The sequence below is a fragment of the Crocuta crocuta genome, unplaced genomic scaffold, assembly GCF_008692635.1.
Source record: "Crocuta crocuta isolate KB4526 unplaced genomic scaffold, BGI_CrCroc_1.0 scaffold131, whole genome shotgun sequence".
In the NCBI taxonomy this organism is placed as follows: domain Eukaryota; kingdom Metazoa; phylum Chordata; class Mammalia; order Carnivora; family Hyaenidae; genus Crocuta; species Crocuta crocuta.
Window position 1 is genome coordinate 5195964 of NW_027528977.1, and position 19624 is coordinate 5215587.

Consider the following 19624-nt stretch of genomic DNA (forward strand, 5'->3'; position numbering starts at 1 on the left):
GAAATTCCATTTCTGTTCATCAGTATTCATTACATTCACTACCAGATCTTATAACGCATAAAAGAGGCACATATATTTCTAGAACAACTGCACAATGGCATATTACTTACATCTAAGAAAGCTAATCCAAAGCCAACAATAGGGAAGGTGGAAAAGCAACTTGATAATCACTACAAAACTCCTCATAGGCTCATACATGTCTGGCACTGAGGGCAAGGTTGGCATTAAAAACACCAGGATTCTTTAAAGTGTACGTAAGAAGTGGTTAACCACTCATTTCACCTCCCCATGACTGACCTTGCCCACTCTCCCACAGTAGCAAAAGACTGGAGTAAGTAAAACAGAGGATTTTGGACTGAGGTACAGTATGCATAGCTCAGAGCAAAAGCACACTCCAGAAAATGTGGGGATGACAGGAAAGTTTATAAGATGAAAATGAAGAAATTTGAATAAATAATTCCATGAAATGTTCCAGAATTTAAAAATATGGACTTCTGGACTGAAAAATGTCCAACACAAATGACAAAAACAGACCAATGACAAGGCAAATCACCATAAAATGTCAGAATTAAAAGTTATAAAAACAGATTCTACAGACTTACGTTGACAAATATATTTCATATAAAGGATTAGGATTAAGAAGGCATCAAATTTCTTAATGACAACACTGAATCAAAGCAATAGAGCAAGGCCATCAAATTCTGAAGGACAAGTATTTCAAACCTAGAATCCTATACACAGGATTGAGACTATGAATTAAGTGTGAGTATAGAGACAGTTTCAGACATGCAAGATCTACCTCCTATATATTCCTTACCAGGAAGCTAGTAGAATCTGTGTCCTACAAAACAAGAATACACCAAGAGAAAGATGTAACATCTAGGTCACAAGATATCCAATATAACCACAAGATCAGGAAAATTTTAAGGATAATGGTGAAGGTTAAAATACTTCGACATGGGGCACCTGTGTGGCTTAGTCGGTTAAGTGTCCGGCTTTCGCTTGGGTCATGATCTCGCGGTTCGTGGGTTCGAGCCCCGCGTCGGGCTCTGTGCTGACTGCCAGCTTGGAGCCTGGAGCCTGTTTCAGAGTCTGTGACTCCCTCTCTCTCTGACCCTCCCCTGCTCACTCTCTCTCTCTCTCCTAGAAATAAATAAAACATTAAAAAAAAATTTAAAAAAAAAAAATGAAATACTTTGACAACCACTAATGCAAGAGCACTTGCATACAAGAAGTCCAATGTGGAGCCTACAGACTCTCCCAGGCAAATCTGCTATACGAAGATATATTTGACTAAGTATCTACATATACATATACTAATGCAACTGTGGAAAAGCTTTTGACTTCATTCATGTTAAGACTATAAAAACTTAGTAAGTGGGGTGCCTGGGTGGCTCCATCAGTTGAGTGTTTGACTTCAGTTCAGGTCAGGATCTCACAATTTGTGAATTTGAGGCCCACGTCAGGCTCTGTGCTGCCAGTTTGGAGCCTGAAGTCTGCTTTGGATTCTGTGTCTCCCCCACTCATGCTCTGTCTCTCTCTTTCAAAAATAAAATAGAAAACATTTAAAAAATTATAAAAACTCAGTAAACTAAAGGGGATGAAATGACATTAATTTCAAGAATAACAAAATTCTATAGAGAAAAAAGGCAGGTACATAATTATAAAATGTAAATACCGAATACTTAACCAAAATTATGGAAGAATTATGTTGGGAGTATGAATGAATAGGAGATGGGAAGGATAAGTATGCTGAATCCTCATCTTCCGTAACAAGGAATCTGCCTAGATGGTCTATAATGGATAAATCAAGAAAATACATATAGGCTTGGAAGGGAATTGCTTCCTTCTTCTGGAGAAAGTACAACTAGTCTAATTCCTTGTCCCTCCACTGACCAGTTTGCATTGAATACACTGGACACATTCAGCTCATTTCTATCCTTCTTCCTTCTGGAAACAATGTACCCACAGCAAACAAGCATGCACTTTTATATTTGCAAGGCCACTCTGCTGGTCTGGCCTAGTTGATGAGTGGGTCTGCTGGCCAATCTCCAGAGGTGAGTTAAATCCATTTAGCTCCATTTCTAAGCAATACGCTCCAATCCAGCCTTTCTGAATAACATAGTTGATTTGATATTTTTCTTCTGTACCTAGTCCCCTCTCTTGTTAATTTGTTCAGATTCTAGGAAGTTAAATAGGCCTCAACACTTAGTGCACAAACCAGGACCACTGAAAAATAAAAACTAATCAATACAGAAGGAGTGAATGAGGTATCTGGTAGGATTTTAGACATCTGTTTTTATAAACAGGTTGGTAGAGTCTCGTGTTAACACATCTAAGTCATACTGCTACAGCCTGCAAGAGTTTGAAGCTGATCACCTTGTATTTTGACTTATCAAATGTCTTTTGGTTTTCTATACAAACAAGTGACTTTCCACAGAAGTAGAGGCAACATGGGCTTCAACAGACATTAGCAGCAGGAAAGCCCCAGAAACTCACCAGAAAAGAGTGCCTCAGGGGATAATCACTGTCATTTAGTCTCACTGCAGGAACTGATGTTCTATTTTAAACATCATCAGTGGACATAATTGGCAAGATTGCATTTACATTAGTGCCTATTAACTAATCACCATTTTCTCAACCATAAATATCCTAAGGTTCCAGACCATCCAATCATCAGAGAATAAATCATTTTACCCAGTATAGTTCCCAGTTCTGCTAATGTTGTTCAGATCTCTCAATGCTGCAATCATCTTGTCCACTGTCCATAGGAAAACATTCAGAGGGCATCAACCTGTATGAATATTCCTGTCAACATGCCCTAAATTTAGTACAATTAGTCCTCTATCTAAAAACTATAGAAACTGTATATAACTTTTCTAAACACAGAATTCTCTATTCAGAAAGAGAGTGCTAGAGACATCAAAGCTCTGGACCTACCAAAATAGAGAGACCTTGATAAGAGCACGACTTTCGAGATGAGACGTGGAAAAGGTAGTACCATCGAGTGAGAACCAAGGCCCAGTATAGGACCTATTCTAGATTATTTAAGTTAAAGACCTTGCACTTTCCACAAATCTACCATATTAAAGCATAAGACTGAGTATAAACAAGATGAAAGTCATCATCCTATAATAGTAATGCCTTTAAGAGAAAAATCAGCCTGAAGTTTCCAGTCCAGCAGGTAAGAAACTCAGAAGTCACCACTCTGGGGAGTCTAGGTGGCTCAGTCGGTTAAACGTCCGACTTCAGCTCAGGTCATGATCTCACGGTTTGTGAGTTAAAGCCCCATGTCAGGTTCTGTGCTAACAGCTCAGAGCCTGGGGCATGCTTAGGATTCTGTGTCTCCCTCTCTCTCTGCCCCTCTTCCGCTTGTACTCCGTCTCTCTCTCTCTCAAAAATAAACATTAAAAAAACTTTTTAAAAGAGTCACCACTCCATGCTAACAACAAGTAAAAAGCTTAACTGAAAAATCAACAACTCTTCTTACAGAAATGAGGTTACAAGAAAAACCACTGTCCCGAAAACTGGAGAGACAAAAGGTGAACACAGCAAAACAATTTGCCAGAGTGGAAACCCACTCGAAGATCCATAAGAACCAATCCCAGGATAGGAAACCCTAAATTATAATCCATCTCCTCCTGTATCAAGTAAATAATCTAGCCCCATTATTCTTATCCCAGCAAAAATCAGTACCTAAAGGATCAACAAACACCTCAAAATTATCTCCATATTACTTCCTACCTTACCAAAGAACACTGTGAAATAACTACTCATCACCAGATAAGAATACCTATCTGATTGATGTTGACTAGATGAATATCACCACTTAACCTTGGTTGGATACTGGAAAATTGCTGCCTGAGAACCCTCCCAGGTAATGAAGGTTATCAACCTTGTGGAATTTTAGCTCCATCCACACCTCTCCATTCTCACCCAACCTGCCCTTTATTTCTACTTGTATCTGGCATCCACATCAGGTGCAATCCTAACTCCCACTCTTCTCTAAAGTAAATGGTCTTAGTAACCTAAGATATAGAACCCAAGTTTATCATGTAAGAGGTTCTGAACTTTGGGGCACCTGGGTGGCTCAGTCAGTTAAAGCACCCAGTTCTTGGTTTTGGCTCAGGTCATGATCTCACAGTTTGTAATTTCAAGCCCCACATCAGTCTCCAAGCCAATAACTCAGAGCCTGCTTAGGATTCTTTCTCTCTCCCTCCCTCTCTGCCACTCCTCCGCTTCTGTGTGTGTGTGTGTGTGTGTGTGTGTGTGTGTGTGTGTGTGTGTGTGTGTGTGTGTTTAAGCGCGTGCACGCTCTGTCTCTCTCAAAATAAACAAATTTTTCTTAAAAAAAAGAGGTTCTGAATTTTTACCAATATCAGTTCAATATCTGGATACCTATGAAAGGTAAAAGTCATATGAATAGTTATAGAAGACTCCTCTCTAACTCAGGAAGAAGAATAATATATAAAAGGCACTCAGCAGTCAACTTTTCCTGAAGGAAAGTGTTTAATGAAAAGCGTGCTGGTGGTCACTCCATCACCTAAAAAGAAGCTACTCCATCCACCCATTAAGTTATGGTTCACTTTCACATGTGACAGTAATCAGAACTTCAAATGCACTAAAGTAAATAAAGATAATAGAAAATAGATTGCCCTTGATTCTCTTCTTCTTTATAATAATTATTCAAGATTATTCACAAATTTGCTCAAAAACATCCAAAGGTATTTTTTAAATTTTTCTATAAAATGTTGGGAGGTGATTTTTCTAGCATCTCAAATTTTAATTAAAATATTGCATACTACCCTTGAGAATTTATAAAAGAGAATTTGTTTTAAGAAGCCATCTGTTATTACCAGGTTATTTTTATAATAAAACAAACACCTTAGGAAGAGTATACTTCAATGGACAATGAATTTAGACAAATGAAACCACAAAACTGGTGTGGGATAAAAACAAGATTAGGTCTTCCAATGTCACATGAAAGTTGCTCAAAACAAGTATTAAGAAAGTATTTTTAAAATATGCTGCCTTCACTAGAAAAGCAAGGTTATTCCTTCTAGTTTGCATTTCCAATGTGTCACCTCTATAATTTTTATACACATGCAAACGAGAACAGTGAGTAAAATTCAATCCATATTAAAATTGCTGTTTTAGCACCAATACACAAAAAAACTTTTGTCACAACTAGTGTTTCAACTAAGAAAGTATTATGATCAAAATTTTTTCAACTTCATTTTAAAAACATAGAAAGCCAGGGACGCCTAGGTGGCTCAATCAGTTAAGTGTCCGACTTCAGCTCAGGTCATGATCTCACGCTTCGTGGGTTTGAGCCCCGCATCAGGCTCTGTGCTGACAGCTCAGACCCTGGAGCCTACTTAGGATTCTCTATTTCTTTCTCTCTCCGCCCCTCTCCCACTTGTGCTCTGTCCTCTCTCTCAAAAATAAACACTGAAAAAATTAAAAAATAAAAATAAAATAAACTTTGTGTTACATGATTTTGCCCAAATGTAAGCTAATGTAAAGGTTCTGAGCAAGTTTAAGGTCAGCTAGGCTATGATATCAGGTAAGTTACGTGTATTAAACGCATTTTTGACTTAGGGTCTTTTCAATTTATAATAGGTTCACCGAAAATAATCCCATGGTAAACTCAGGATCTGTACTGGAAAGATCACTTTCTAAATTAAGATACATTCATATTCCTTTGTTAGTAGTTTTAAGTTCCTGTAACACTTAAATAAAAAAAAAACACCTAAATATCATGGAGGTGATATCATTGTTATAGTTGAACCAAAGAAAGGCAAAAGTCTAACTAGCCATTTCTAATTCAAGAAAAAGGCCTTAACCCTATATCAAAAAACTCACGAATGAATTACACTTAAATGGCTTAATTAAAATGTTTATGATACACACTGATTTTTATGATTCCATAATTTAACTAATTTTCAGTTAACTGACCAGCTGCCATTCTCAGGCACATAAGGCTTATGCTGAATTATAACAAAGCCTACCTATACCTCACAGAGTAGTTAAGATTAAAAATGACAATGAACATAGAAATGCCAATTATCATACTGCAAGACATATAAAAGTGCTTAATAAATGTTGTATATCATTATTAATGGGTAAAGAAGGAAGCTATTAGAAAACTATTCATTAGGATCCATGGAAAGGGAATGTTTTTGAAATGTTATAGAGATGAATTTCCCCCAAAAAAAGCCTCTTGACATTTATATAAAGGCTCTACATTTCTAGTTATCACAAGATTCAGAGATCAAGCAGAAGTGAAAGAGAATATTGGCTCCATACCTTCCTAGCTATGTGAACTTGGGCAACTTAGTAAACTTACAAGAAATTCCATTTTTCATCTTGAATACCACCTCAGTGTTGTTGTGAAGATTAAATTGTGTAACATATGTGAAATGCACCCAATATATATTTACTTCCTTTTGTCACTGTGATGCTAATGTAGAAAGAATACCTAAAATATCCTTTAAATGAACACAGCACATCTTGATTAAAAAGGCTTTTCAAGATGTTTAGTTTTTCAGTCTTATTATAAACATCAATCACTATTATGATGGTAAAATGTGTACCATATCATCTGAAAAGTACAGGCAACAAACTGGGTGGATTTAGTATGAACTCTAAGCACCCGGGGATATGAGTGTCAGTCCTGTCACTTATTACTTCAACCTCAAATAAATTACTTACTATAACTGCTTCCTCGTCTACAAAAAGGGATCACCTAGCTCATAGAGTAGATGTGAATCAAAGCAGAAATGTAACATGAACATATAGTTAGAAAATACGACCAGCACCTGACCATGCTAGATGCTTAATATACACCTGCTCATTCCCTAACTGACTGAACATCATTGGAACATGTAAAGATAGATTAGGGGAGATTGGCATTTTCCTTAATTTACAGAAATTTTAAATCTAAAAACACTTAGATATTTCATTTTTTCCTCTACTGTGATAAAATGTACAGAACATAAAAATTGCCATTTTAGTCATATTCAGATATATAATTTAGTGACATTAATTACATTCAGTGTTATGCAACCAAAACTTTACTTCCAAAACATTATCACTCCAAATGCTCTACCCATTCGTTTATTTACTTTTTAAATTTTTATTTATTTTTGAGAGAGAGAGGGAGAGAAAGACAGGAAGAGCATGAGCTGGGGAGGGGCAGAGAGAGAGGGAGACAGAATCTGAAGCAGGCTCCAGGCTCTGAACTTTAAGCACAGAACCTGACCTGGGGCTTGAACTCAGAAATGGTGAGATCATGACCTGAGCTGAAGTTGGACACTTAACCCACTGAGCCACCCAGGCACCCCAACGCTCTACCCATTTAGCAACAAGTCCCCATTCCCAACTTCCCCCACCCCATGAAAACCTCTATTTACATCTCTATGAATTTGTCTATTCTAGGTATATAATACTGTATTTGTTCTTTATATCCATCCTATTTAACTTTGTGTATGTTTTCAAGGTTCATTCATGCAGTAACATGTGTCAGCATTTCATTCTATTACATGACTACAAAATATTCCATTACACATATATTTTTTGTTTACCCATTCATCTCTTAATAGACATGTGGGTTGTTTCCACACCTTTACTATTATGAATAATGCTGCTATGAAAATTAATAAACAACTATCTATTTAAGTCACTGTTTTCAATTATTTGGGTTATATTTTCAGGGCGGAATTGCTGACTCATATGTTAACTCCATGTTTAATCTTCTGAAGAACACCAAACTGTTTTCTACACAAGGTACACCATTTTACATTCTTCCTAACCAGCAATGTACAAAGTTCCAATTTCTCCAAATACAAAGCAACACTGTGTTATTTTGGGTTTTTTGGAGGTTGTTTGGGCTTATTTACATCAGAATAGGTGTAAAGTGGTATCTCATTGTGGTTCTGATTTCCAATTCTCTAATGGCTAATGATGTTAAGCATCTTTTCATGTGTGTCTTAGCCATTTTTATCTCCGCTTTGGATAAAGGTCTATTCAAGCATTTTGCCCACCGGTCAGTTGAGTTTTGGGGGGGCTTCTGCTGATGTTGAGCTGTAATAGTCCTCTATATATTCTAGATATTAAACCCTTTTCAGATAGACGATTTGCAAATATTTTCTCCCATTAAGTGGATTGCCTGTTCACTCTCTTGACAATGTCCATTGAAACACAAAAGTTTTTCATTTTAATCATGTCCAGTTTATCTGGATTTTTTTTTTTTTTTTTACATTTGTTGCCTGCTCTTTTGGTGTCATATTTAAGAAATCATTACCAAGTCCAACGTCATAAAGATATACACCTAGAATTTCTTCAGAGTGTTAGAGCTTCAGCTCTTAAGTTCAGGTCTCTGACCCATTTAATTTCTGTATATGGTATAAAAGTCTAATTTCTTTCCTTTGTATGTGGACATCCAGATTTCCCAGCATTTTTTCTTGAAAAGTGTTCTTTCTCCACTGGATGGTCTTGGAACTATGGTAAAAAATCAACTGACCAAAGACGTGAGGGTTTAGTGAACTCACAATTCTATTACATTTGTCTCTATGTCTGTTCTTACACTAGTATCAGACTGTTTTGATAACTATATCTTCATAAGAAGTTTTAAAATTAAGAAGTATGACTCCTCCAACTTTGGTCTTCTTATTCAAAAATGTTGTGGCTATTCTGGGTCCCTTAAAATTCCTTATGAATTTCAGGATGAGGTGTTTTGTTTTTTTTTTTCATTTCTGCAAAACCACCTGTGGAATTTTAATAGGGATTGCACTGAATCCGTAGATCACTTCGGGTAATATCCTCTTAAAAATATTAACTCTTTCAATTCCAAAGTTCAGGATGTCTTTCCATTTATTAGGTCTTTTTCAGTTTCTATCTAACCTGTTTTGTAGTTTTCAGTGTGTAAGTTTTGCATGTACCTGGAGAAATTTACCTAAATATTTTATTTGTAAAGTTATGGTAAAAGGAATTATTTTCTTAATTTCTTTCTTGGATTTTTTACCACTTGTTTGTAGAAATGCAACTAATTTTTACACAGTGACTTTATATCCTACAAAATCCTACTTTGCTTAATTCATTTATTACCTCAAACAACTTTGGGAAGAAATTTTTAGGGTTTACTATATACAGTCATATCTCATTTTATTGTATTTCATCTTATTGTACTTCACAATTTTTTTAAACAAATTCACAACTCTGCAATGAGCAAGTCTATGAGCACAATTTTTTCAACAGCATTTGTTCATTTTATGTCTCTGTGTCACATTTGCATAAATTTCACAATGTTGCAAACATTTTCATTATTATTATATTTGGTATGGTGCTCTGTGATCATTGAGCTCCAATGTAACCATACCCATATAAGATGACAGACTTAACTGATAAAAGTTTCATGCATTCTGACTACTCCACCAACTAGCTGTTTTCCATCTCTTCCACTTTCCTTGTGAGTCTTGGTCTCAGAATTGTGAGTTCAGCTCTACGTGAGGCATAAAGCTTATGTTTAATTAAAAAGAAAAAGAAAATCTTTCAGAAAGGATTCACTATTCTAGACACTATTAAGAGCATTCAATTTGTGAGAAAAGGTCAAAATATTTGCATTAACAGGAGTTTGGAAGAAGTTGATTCCAACCCTCATGGATGACTCTGAGGGGTTCAAGACTTAAGTGGAGGAAGTAACTGCAGATGTGGTAGAAATAGCAAGAGAACTAGAATCAGAAGGGGAGCCTGAAGATGTGACTGAATTGCTGCAATCTCATGATAAAACATTAATGGGTGAAGAGTTGCTTCTTATGGAAAGGCAAAGAAAGTGATTTCTTCAGAGAATTGCCACAGCCACCCCAACTTTAAGCAGCCACCAGTCTGATTGGTCACCAGGCAACGACATCAAGGCAAGACCCTGCACTAGCAAGAAGATTATGACTCTCTAAAAGCATAGATGGTTAGCACTTTTCAGTAACGTATTTTAAGAAATGTTCATTATTGTTTTAGACATAATGCTATTGCACAGTTAATAAACTACAATTCAGCAGAAGCATAACTTTTACATCCACTGGCAAATCAAATTCACTTGACTTGCTTTATTGTGATTCGCTTTACTGTGGTAGTCTGGACCTGGACCTACAATATATCTAAGGCATGCCTGTACAGAACCATGTCATCCACAAACTGAGATACTTTTACTTCTTCTTTTCCAATTTTGAAGGATTTTATTTCTTTTTCTTGCCTAATTACTCCGGCTGGAATTTCCAGTACAATGTTGAAGAGAAACAACAAAAGTGGGCATTGTGGTTTCATTCCTGAACTTAAGGAAAATTTTTCAGTCATTCACCATTGAGTATGATATTAACTATAGTTTTGATATATATGGCCTTTATTATGTTAAGGAAGTATCCATCTCTTCCTAGTTTACTGTGTGATTTTAACATGGAAAGGTACTGGAATCACCAAATGCATTTTCTATACCAAGTAAGATGATTATGTGAGTTCTTCCTCCTCCATTCCAGTTATGTGGTATATTACATTGATTTTCTAATGCTAAGCCATGCTTGCATTCAAGGAATAAATCATACTTGGTCATAGTACATAATCACATGTTTCATACTATCATATGAAAATCATATGTTTCTGGCTAAATACTGATTCAGTATTTTTGTATCCTTTGGATAAACACCTAGTAGTGCAATTTTGGGTCAAAGGGTAGTTCTAGTTTTAATTTTTTCAGGACTGCCCCCCCCCCGCCAATTTTCCAGAGAAGACATACAAATGGCTAACAGACACATGAAAAAGTGCTCAATATCACTCATCATCAGGAAAATACAAATTAAAACCACAGTAAGATACTACCTCACACCTGTCAGAATGGCTCAAATTAACAACACAGGAAATAACAAATATTAGCAAAGATGCAGGGAAAGGTGAACCCTCTTACACTGTTGGTGGGAATCAATGGAGTATCTTTTTCCAACCCTTACTTTCAACTTCATTCTGTCTATATCAAAAATGAGATTCTTATATAGACATGATAGGTACAGTTGATTATTTTCTTATCTATTCTGCCATTCTTTGCCTTTTACAATATAATCATTTAACATTTTTTAAGTAGATTCCATGCCCAGTGTGGGGCTTGAACCATGACCATGAAATCAAGAGTTGCATGCTTAGGGCACCTGGATGGTTCAGTCGGTTAAGCGGCTGACTTCAGCTCAGGTCATGATCTCACAATTCATGAGTTCAAGCCCTACATCAGGCTTGCTGCTTTCAGGGCAGAGCCTGCTTCAGATCCTCTGTCCCTCTCTCTGCTCCTCCCCTGCTCACTTGTGCGCTCACGTGCTCTCTCTTTCTCAAAAATAAATGAACATTTATTTGGGTCACCTGGGTGGCTTAGTCAGTTAAGCATCTGACTCTTGGTTTCACAGTTCAGGTCGTGATCTCATGTGTTGTGAGTTCAAGCCTCACATCAGGCTCTGAGCTGGTGGTGTGGAGCCTCCTTGGGATTCTCAATCTCTCTCCCTTTCTCTCTCTCTGTCCCTCTCCCACTTGCACTGTCTCTATCTCTCTCAGAATAAATAAACTTAAAAGAAAAACGAATATTAAAAAAAAAGAGAGAGTTGCATGCTTAGGGCACCTGGTTGGCTCGGTCCAAAGAACATGTGACTCTTGATCTTGAGGTTATGAATTCAATCCCTACATTTGGTGTAGAGATTACTTAACATTAAAAAAAAAAACACATACCCTACTGACTGAGCCTCCAAGGTAGGTGCCCCAATTAATCTATTTAACTTAAAGTAATTACTGATAGGAGCACCTGGGTGGCTCAGTGGGTCAAGTGTCTGACTCTTGGTTTTGGTTCAGGTCATGATCTCACAGTTGGTGCATTCAAGCCCCACATCAGGCTCTGAGCTGGCAGTGGGGAGCCGGCTTGGGATTCTCTCTCTCTCCACTGCTCTCTGCCCCTCCTATGCTCTCTCTCTCTCAACATATATGAACTTTAAAAAAATTTTTTTAAAAACAAAGTAACTACTGATAAGGAAGGATTTATTTCTGCCATTTAGGAACTATTTGATTACTATAGGTCTTAAATGCTGTTTTGTTCCTCAATTCCTCCATTATCACATTTTTGTATTTAATAGATTTTATGCAGTATACCATTTGATTCTCTTTCCATTAATTTCCTGTACATATATCAGTTATTTTCTTAATGGTTACCATGGAGACTACAATTAACATCATAAACTTATAATAGCATAATTTAAATAATACCAACATAGTTTCCACAATATACACGACGTCCCTGTATGTCTCTACTCCTTCTACTTACATTATCACAGATTACACTCTTACATATTATGTGCCCATTAGCACTGATTTGTAATTTTCATTGTATACATTTGTTTTCAATCACATAGGAAAAAGTGAAGAGTTACAAACCAAAAGTGAAGTAAAACTATCTTGTATAGTTACCGATATAGCTATCATGTTCTTTTTAGCATTTCGTGTAAAGCAGATTTACTAACAATGAATTCCCTCATTTTTTTAAACATTTTTTAAGTATTACCTATACCCAATGCAGGGCCCAAGTCTACAGCCCCAAGATTAAGAGTCACACACCCAGTAACTGAGCCAGCCAGGTGTCCCTTCCCTCAATCTTTGTTTATCTGAGAATATCTTAATGTTGACTTCATACTTAAAGGACAGTTTTGCCAGATATAAAATTATTTGATGCTTTCTCTCTCAGGACTTACATCAGCTCACTGCTTTCTGGTTTCCATGGTTTTGCTTGAGACATCAATTGTTAATCTTATTAAGGATTCCTTGTATGCTAAGAGATATTATTCTTGTTGCTGCTTTCAAGATTCTCCATTTGTCCTTGGCTTTTGACAATCATATTGTGTGTCTCATTATAGGCTTCTTTGAAATCAACCTGCTTGGAGTTCATGGAGTTTCTTGGATATACAGATTCATGTCTTTCACATCAAATTTGGTACGTTTTAGTCATTATTTCTCCAAATATTCTTTTTCTCTCCCTTCTCCTTCTGGGACAACCATACTGCAAATGTTGTTCTTGATGATATCCCACAGGTCCTTCAGGTTCTATTCATTTTTCCTCATTCTTTTTTCTTTCTCTTCTCTTTGTCCTATCTCCAGGTTCACTCATTGTTTCCTGTCTACCCTATCTGATGTTGCAACCCTCTAGGAAATTTTTTAATATCACTTATTGCACTTTTTAGCTCCAGAATTACAATTTAGCTCCTTTTTATAACTATTAATATCTCAATTTTTTCATACACCATTTTCTAGAATTTTAGTTTCAAAAACTTTTAGTTGTTTGTCCATGCTTTCCATTAGTTCTTTGAGCATGTTTCCAATAACTGATTTAAAATATTTGCCCTTGGGGCACCTGGATGGCTCAGTTGGTTAAGTGTCCAACTCTTGATTTCTGCTCAGGTTATGGTCTCATGGTTGTGAGATCGAGCCCCTGTGCCAGCCTCTACGCTGAGCATGGAGCCTGCTTAATATTCTCTCTCTCCTTCTGTCCCTCTCCCCCACTCCCACTTTCTCTCTCTCTAAAAATTAAAAATATATACATATAAAAAAATTCATGAAAATATGAAGCAAACATCTGATGTATCATAAATTTATAATTTCCAAAATACCTTATGTTCTAGGGAATATCTGACATAATTAATCTCAAAGTAATAAAGATTAGACAGAATCACAGTACTTGATTGACATATTAAGTCTTGCTCCTTAAAGCACTTTTCATTTTCCCTCTGTTTCAATCAAAGTTATGATCTTATTCTTACTACAAACACCCTTTTTTTAATGTTTGTTTGTTTTGTTTTGTTTTGTTTTGTTTTTTTATTTCTAGGAGCGAGAGAGAGAGACAGCATGAGCAGGGGAGGGTCAGAGAAAGAGGGAGTCACAGACTGAAACAGGCTCCAGGCTCCGAGCTGGCAGTCAGCACAGAGCCCGATGCGGGGCTCAAACCCACAAACCGCGGGATCATGACCTAAGCGAAAGTCGGACGCTTAACCGACTAAGCCAACCAGGTGCCCCTCTTACTACAAACACCCTTAACAGTCTGTTCAACTGGTACCTATTCATATTATATCATATTTAAAAATACAACAGATTTAGTCAGTTTAATAAATATAAAAACCTCTAAAAATGTCTCATGAAGTATAATTTGCCAAGAGACTTCTCTCAAAAAATCATACCATGTCAACAAAATTTATAATTTCCCATTAAAGATTAATTTGTTCTAATACATTTATGATATTCTTATCACTAGTGGGTGATCCTATTTATAGCAAAACTGGATCAGGACAGATATTAAAACAAGTAACAGTGTTACTGCACAACTTGCCTTTGCAAACAGAACGGTCTCCCTTATACATTTTAGCATTCTTTTTTTTTATTTTAGCATTCTTAATACATAAATTAGACTGACACACCGAATACTGTTTAGGAGGGAATCTCCACAAATTCCTTCTAATACAAAGCTTTCAATTAATTCATAGGTAATGTTTAAATTTAGGGATCTTCTTCTAAGTTTAATTCAGATCAGATTTAAATCTAGGACTTTGCCAATATTCTGCTTTTACTAGAAGTGTCAGGAGTACACTACAGTTCTAAATTTAAACACTAATCCTGACAAGGTTCTTGAAAGAAAGTATTAATTAACTCTTCCTTTCAAAAATGTTTGTCTACTGTAGGCAGAGTGGAAAATATGCATGGCCTCCACCCTCACAGGGCAGGCCCCCTTATTCAAAGTCTTTTGGAGGAGGTCTTTTAGTCTTTGGAGCGGAAAAGTCAAAAGATGGAAGAGATTTTTGCAGAATCTAGACTTTAATCCCAGTTCCACCACTTGCTAAACATTAGGCAAGTGAATTAATCTCTTGAATCTTTAATTTCTCCCTTTAGAAAATGAGTTTAATACCAACTATTTGACAGCGTTACTTCAAGAGTTACATATTAAAATACATTCAGTACAAAGTACAAAAGTGGGAATATTACTAAATATTCACAATATTCACAAATTCAGGGCCTGGCACATAGAATCCATTCAATAATCACTGAATGAATAATTTACTCTGAGACAAAAAATTTTAAAGGCCATTTCCAAAGGAAGTGCATCAAAAAGAAAACACATATAGTACTTTAATCCAATTATTGTTCCAAATATGAGTAATGAGCACCTTTTACTTCATTTTACACTGTTTAATTTGGACTTTCATTTGTGCTTTGAAATATGTAGGTTTAGGGGCACCTGGGTGGTTCCGTCGGTTAAGCATCTGACTTCGGCTCAGGTCATGATCTCACAGTTCGTGGGTTAGTGCCCTGTGTCGGACTCTGTGCTGACAGCCAGCTCAGAGCCTGGAGCCTGCTTCAGATTCTGTGTCTCCCTCTCTCTCTGGCCCTCCCCTGCTCATGCTGTCTCTCTCTCTCAGAAATAAATACAACATTAAAAAAATTTTTTTAATGAAATATGTAGTTTAAAGCACATAAGTATATCATCTAGTAGTGTAAAAGGGGAATTAAAAGTTTATTTTTAAAACCTCATGCTAACCCAAAGTGCATACCATTGGTACCTAAAGCAAAATTTGGTATAAAACTAACAAAAAAAATAAATAAAATGGCTTGTCCTAGAAGTTTAGGCACTCGCTACAAAGCACAAAAAAGTTAATTTATCAATTATAACCATGACACTCTAGTTTACTGAACCAAACACTCATGGGTACAAAAAACAAGATGGCTTATTTTAGTCTCTGAGTATTCTTTTTAAAATATAATAATGTTTTAAAGTGTAGCTTCAGGCAAACATTTTGAGTTAATCAGAGTAAAACCATGTGCTAATATTTACCTGTTTGAGTCCTTCATCAGTAAGTTTGTCCTGGTTGCCTACATGAACTTTCTGAAGTAAAGGACAGTGAGAGGCAACCGCAATAATAGAAGTGTCAGAAAGCTGTTTACACCTGTAGGCTGTATACCTAAGAAGTCCAGGACACTTAAAGGCTAGAACACATACGCCAGTATCAGACATACTGCGACAATCAGAAATGTTGATTTCAATTATATTCTGACTTCTTGATGCAATTTTTTCCAATAACTCATCAGTGACCTAGGAGGGAAAAAAAAAGGAATAAATTTTAAACTTTTGCTAAAAGCAGAAACTTACTTTCTATTCTTTATATTTTCCTCTTATAAATAATACAATAATTAGATTATAGCATGAAAACCACAATCAAAAGAAAATCTTCTTATTCAATATTAAATAACAAGAACTGTATAATATAAAATGCATACTTAGTCTTTGTTTCCAGGTCCTGGAACAGAGCCTCTACTACTCTTGTAATTTCCTGACTGATAGGAGTGTTTTTTGTTATTCATAACAAGCCCCTTTGACCACACTTGAGTTTATACTAATGAAATAACTTAAGTTGGGGCCCCTAGATGATACCTTCAGAATCACCAGATCTTGAAGGGGTCTAGTCACCAGAAAAACCAAATGCCTTGTGATTAGAAAGTGGTAACTGTCAGCCTCAGTCCCTGACTTCCTGGGAGGGTACAGGAGCTAGAAACTAGGTCAGAAAAACTTGAACAATGAAATTTAAAGAGTTTCTAATTTGGCAAACACCTTAAAGAGCCAGGAGAGTGACAGACCCACAGACTCTACGGAAGCTCCACATCTTCTCTCTCTGTACTTGGTCCTAGGCATCTTTTCCATTTGCCCAGTCCTGAGCTGTATCCTTTACAATAAACCAGTAAAAGTATGTTCCTGAGTTCTGTAAGTCATTTTAGCAAATTATCAAACCTGAGGTAAGAGGAGAGGGAACTCTTGAATTCACAGCTGGTCACTGAGAACTACAGGTGATTCTTGGGACTTGTGAAAAGCATATGAAGTGGGGACAGTCTTAGAGAACTAAATCCCACAACCAGTGAGGTCTGCATTAATCCCAGGAGTTAGTGTCAGAATTGCACTGAATTGCTAGATACTCAATTATCAGAGAATTTGTTACAATGAAAAACTCCACACATCTAGTGTCGAAAGTGGTATGGAAAAACACCAAGCAAGATTATATGTGTTAGTTTTCATTAAAAGACTAAAGACATATCCTTAACAGGAAAGTTACTTTAACTTTCAAAGTCAAACTTCGAAAGTGAACTCCACACAAAATTATATTGAGATTCTAAATGTTTTGTTCTCCATTTTTAACCCAGCTAACAGTTTATATCACTCATCATGCTATATGAATTGTAACTTATTATACCTGGTATTAATGACCCCTATCACAAAATATCAATTTTAAATGTTTTACTACTACATTTTTTATTTAAAACTTTATTTTATTATTTTTCTTAATGTTTGTTCATTTTTGAGAGAGGGAGACAGATACAGAGTAAACGTGGGGGAGGAGCAGAGAGAGAGGGAGGCACCGAATCTGAAACAGGCTCCAGGCTCTGAGCTGTCAGCACAGGGCCTGAAGTGGGACTCAAACTAGGGAATGGCAAGATCATGACCTGAGCTGGTCAGATGCTTAACCAGATGCTTAAGAGACACCAGGTGCCCCTACTTAAAAGAAAATTTTTTTAACACTTATTCATTTTTGAGAGACAGAGAGAGACATAACGTGAGTGGGGGAGGGACACAGACAGAGTCTGAAGAAGGCTCCAGGCTCTGAGTATCAGCATAGAGCCTGACACAGGGCTCAAACTCAGAGATGGGAGAATCATGACCTGAGCTGAAGTCAGACACAACCCAGGTGCCCTTTTAGAATAATACTACCTCATACCTATTTAATCCATAGGTTAGAAAATGTATCATTTTGTTTATGAACACATCAAAGATGACATACAAGTGTCCATATGAAATACCTTTTATCAAAAAAACCCTCAAAGCTAGGGGTGTCTTAAGCGTCCAACTTTGGCTAAGATCATAATCTCAGGGTTCAAGGGTTCAGGCCCTGCACTGGGCTTTGTGCTGACAGCTCAGAACCCGGAACTTGCTTCAGATTTTGTGTTCCCTCTTGCTCAGTCCCTCCCTTGCTCGCACTCTATCTCCCTCTCTCAGAAACGAAATTAAAAAGCATTAAACCAAAGTTTTTTTGTTCTTTTTTTTTTTAATGTTTTCTTTATTTCTAGGAGAGACAGAGAAAGACAGCATAAGCAGGGGAGGGTCAGAGAGAGAGGGAGTCACAGACTAAAACAGGCTCCAGGCTCTGAGCTGGCAGTCAGCACAGAGCCCGACGCAGGGCTCGAACCCACGAACCGCGATATCATGACCTAAGTGAAAGTCAGACACTTAACTGACTAAGCCACCCAGGTGCCCCCAAAGTTTTTTTTATTTATTAAAAAAAAAAAAACCTCGAAGCTAAGTATAAGTAACCTTAAAATTCATGTGGTAAAAAACTCACATGGCCATCTGAATTTTAAACATAATTTTTAAAAAAACCAACCTCTACATATTCTATACACAATCATGGAATGAATAAGTCACAGAGATGAAAGGTACAGCATAGGGAGTACAGTGGTGTGGTAATAGCCTTGTACAGTGACAGATGGTTCCTACACTAGTGATAAGCATAGCATTATGTATAGAGTTGTCAAATCACTGTGTTGTACACCTGTAAACGTATAGTACAATAAAAAATAAGTAAAAATAAAAAAGAAAACAGAGTTAATATTATTCAAGTCCCTTGAGTACAAATAATGGTGAAAGAAAATGCATATGATGAAATTCAGAATGGAAGTAAAGAACTGAAGTGCTGAGAAGCACTAAAAGTAAGAGACAAGGTTGAAACTACCTTTATGCTCCTTGGAAAAAGCATTAAATACAGACAGTTACCTTCAAAGTTAAAACTCTGACATACCTCTTTTCTTTTTGTTTGTTTTCCTTTTTCATCTCCAGACCTCACTACCAGTAGAACAGGGAAGCTATTCTTAGTCTGAGTTTATAACAAATAGCTCAGATATCAAAAGTAGTAAAGTTAAGAGCCAATGGATTATTTCACATTACTTCTTTCCATTGTATCAGCCACAGCTAACTAAATACTCACCATTCTCCCTGGACACAAATTTCAAGGACACAGGCAGGCAATGAGTAATACTATAATTATTTCAACCTCTAACCAATGAGTCGGGGTGGGGGAAGGAGACTTACACACAAATGTCCAAGAATTTGTTTATTTTGTTTAAAGTGAATGAGTTACACACACACACACTCACACACACACACACACCCCTCATAAAGTACTAGTGGTGTGCTGCATGCAGTTGGCTTGTATCAACTCACAAGAGCCTGCTATGTGTACCTCTTTCCAAATCAGTGACATCACTGCACTCAGTGATATCACACTGTTAGCCTGACAAAGGCCATGGTGGGAGCATTTGCACTACAAGAACTAGCAAATAGTATAATCACAGCTCCCTATTTGTTTGTTTCCGAAAGGAGGTGTTAAACATGTCCCAGCACACCACTACCTAACAATATCATGGAAAGAGAGCAGGTTCGGTACTCAAATAAAATCCTATTCTTACTGGATATTTTTATGCCTTTCCAATGCCAAGTTCTAATAACCAAGTCCAAGTCCAAGAGAAG

The 19624-nt window shown here is 36.7% G+C and overlaps 1 protein-coding gene across 1 annotated transcript in view; it reads right to left on the bottom strand.

The window, feature by feature from the left end:
* FBXL17 (F-box and leucine rich repeat protein 17) overlaps positions 1-19624 on the bottom strand; it is a gene marked incomplete at its 5' end in the record, with an annotated part of 495107 nt that overhangs the window by 453025 nt on the left and 22458 nt on the right. Inside the window, one exon of the mRNA XM_077757341.1 lies at positions 15890-16147. Within this exon, the coding sequence (XP_077613467.1) occupies positions 15890-16147 (258 nt within the window). The remainder of the gene's footprint in view (positions 1-15889; positions 16148-19624) is intronic.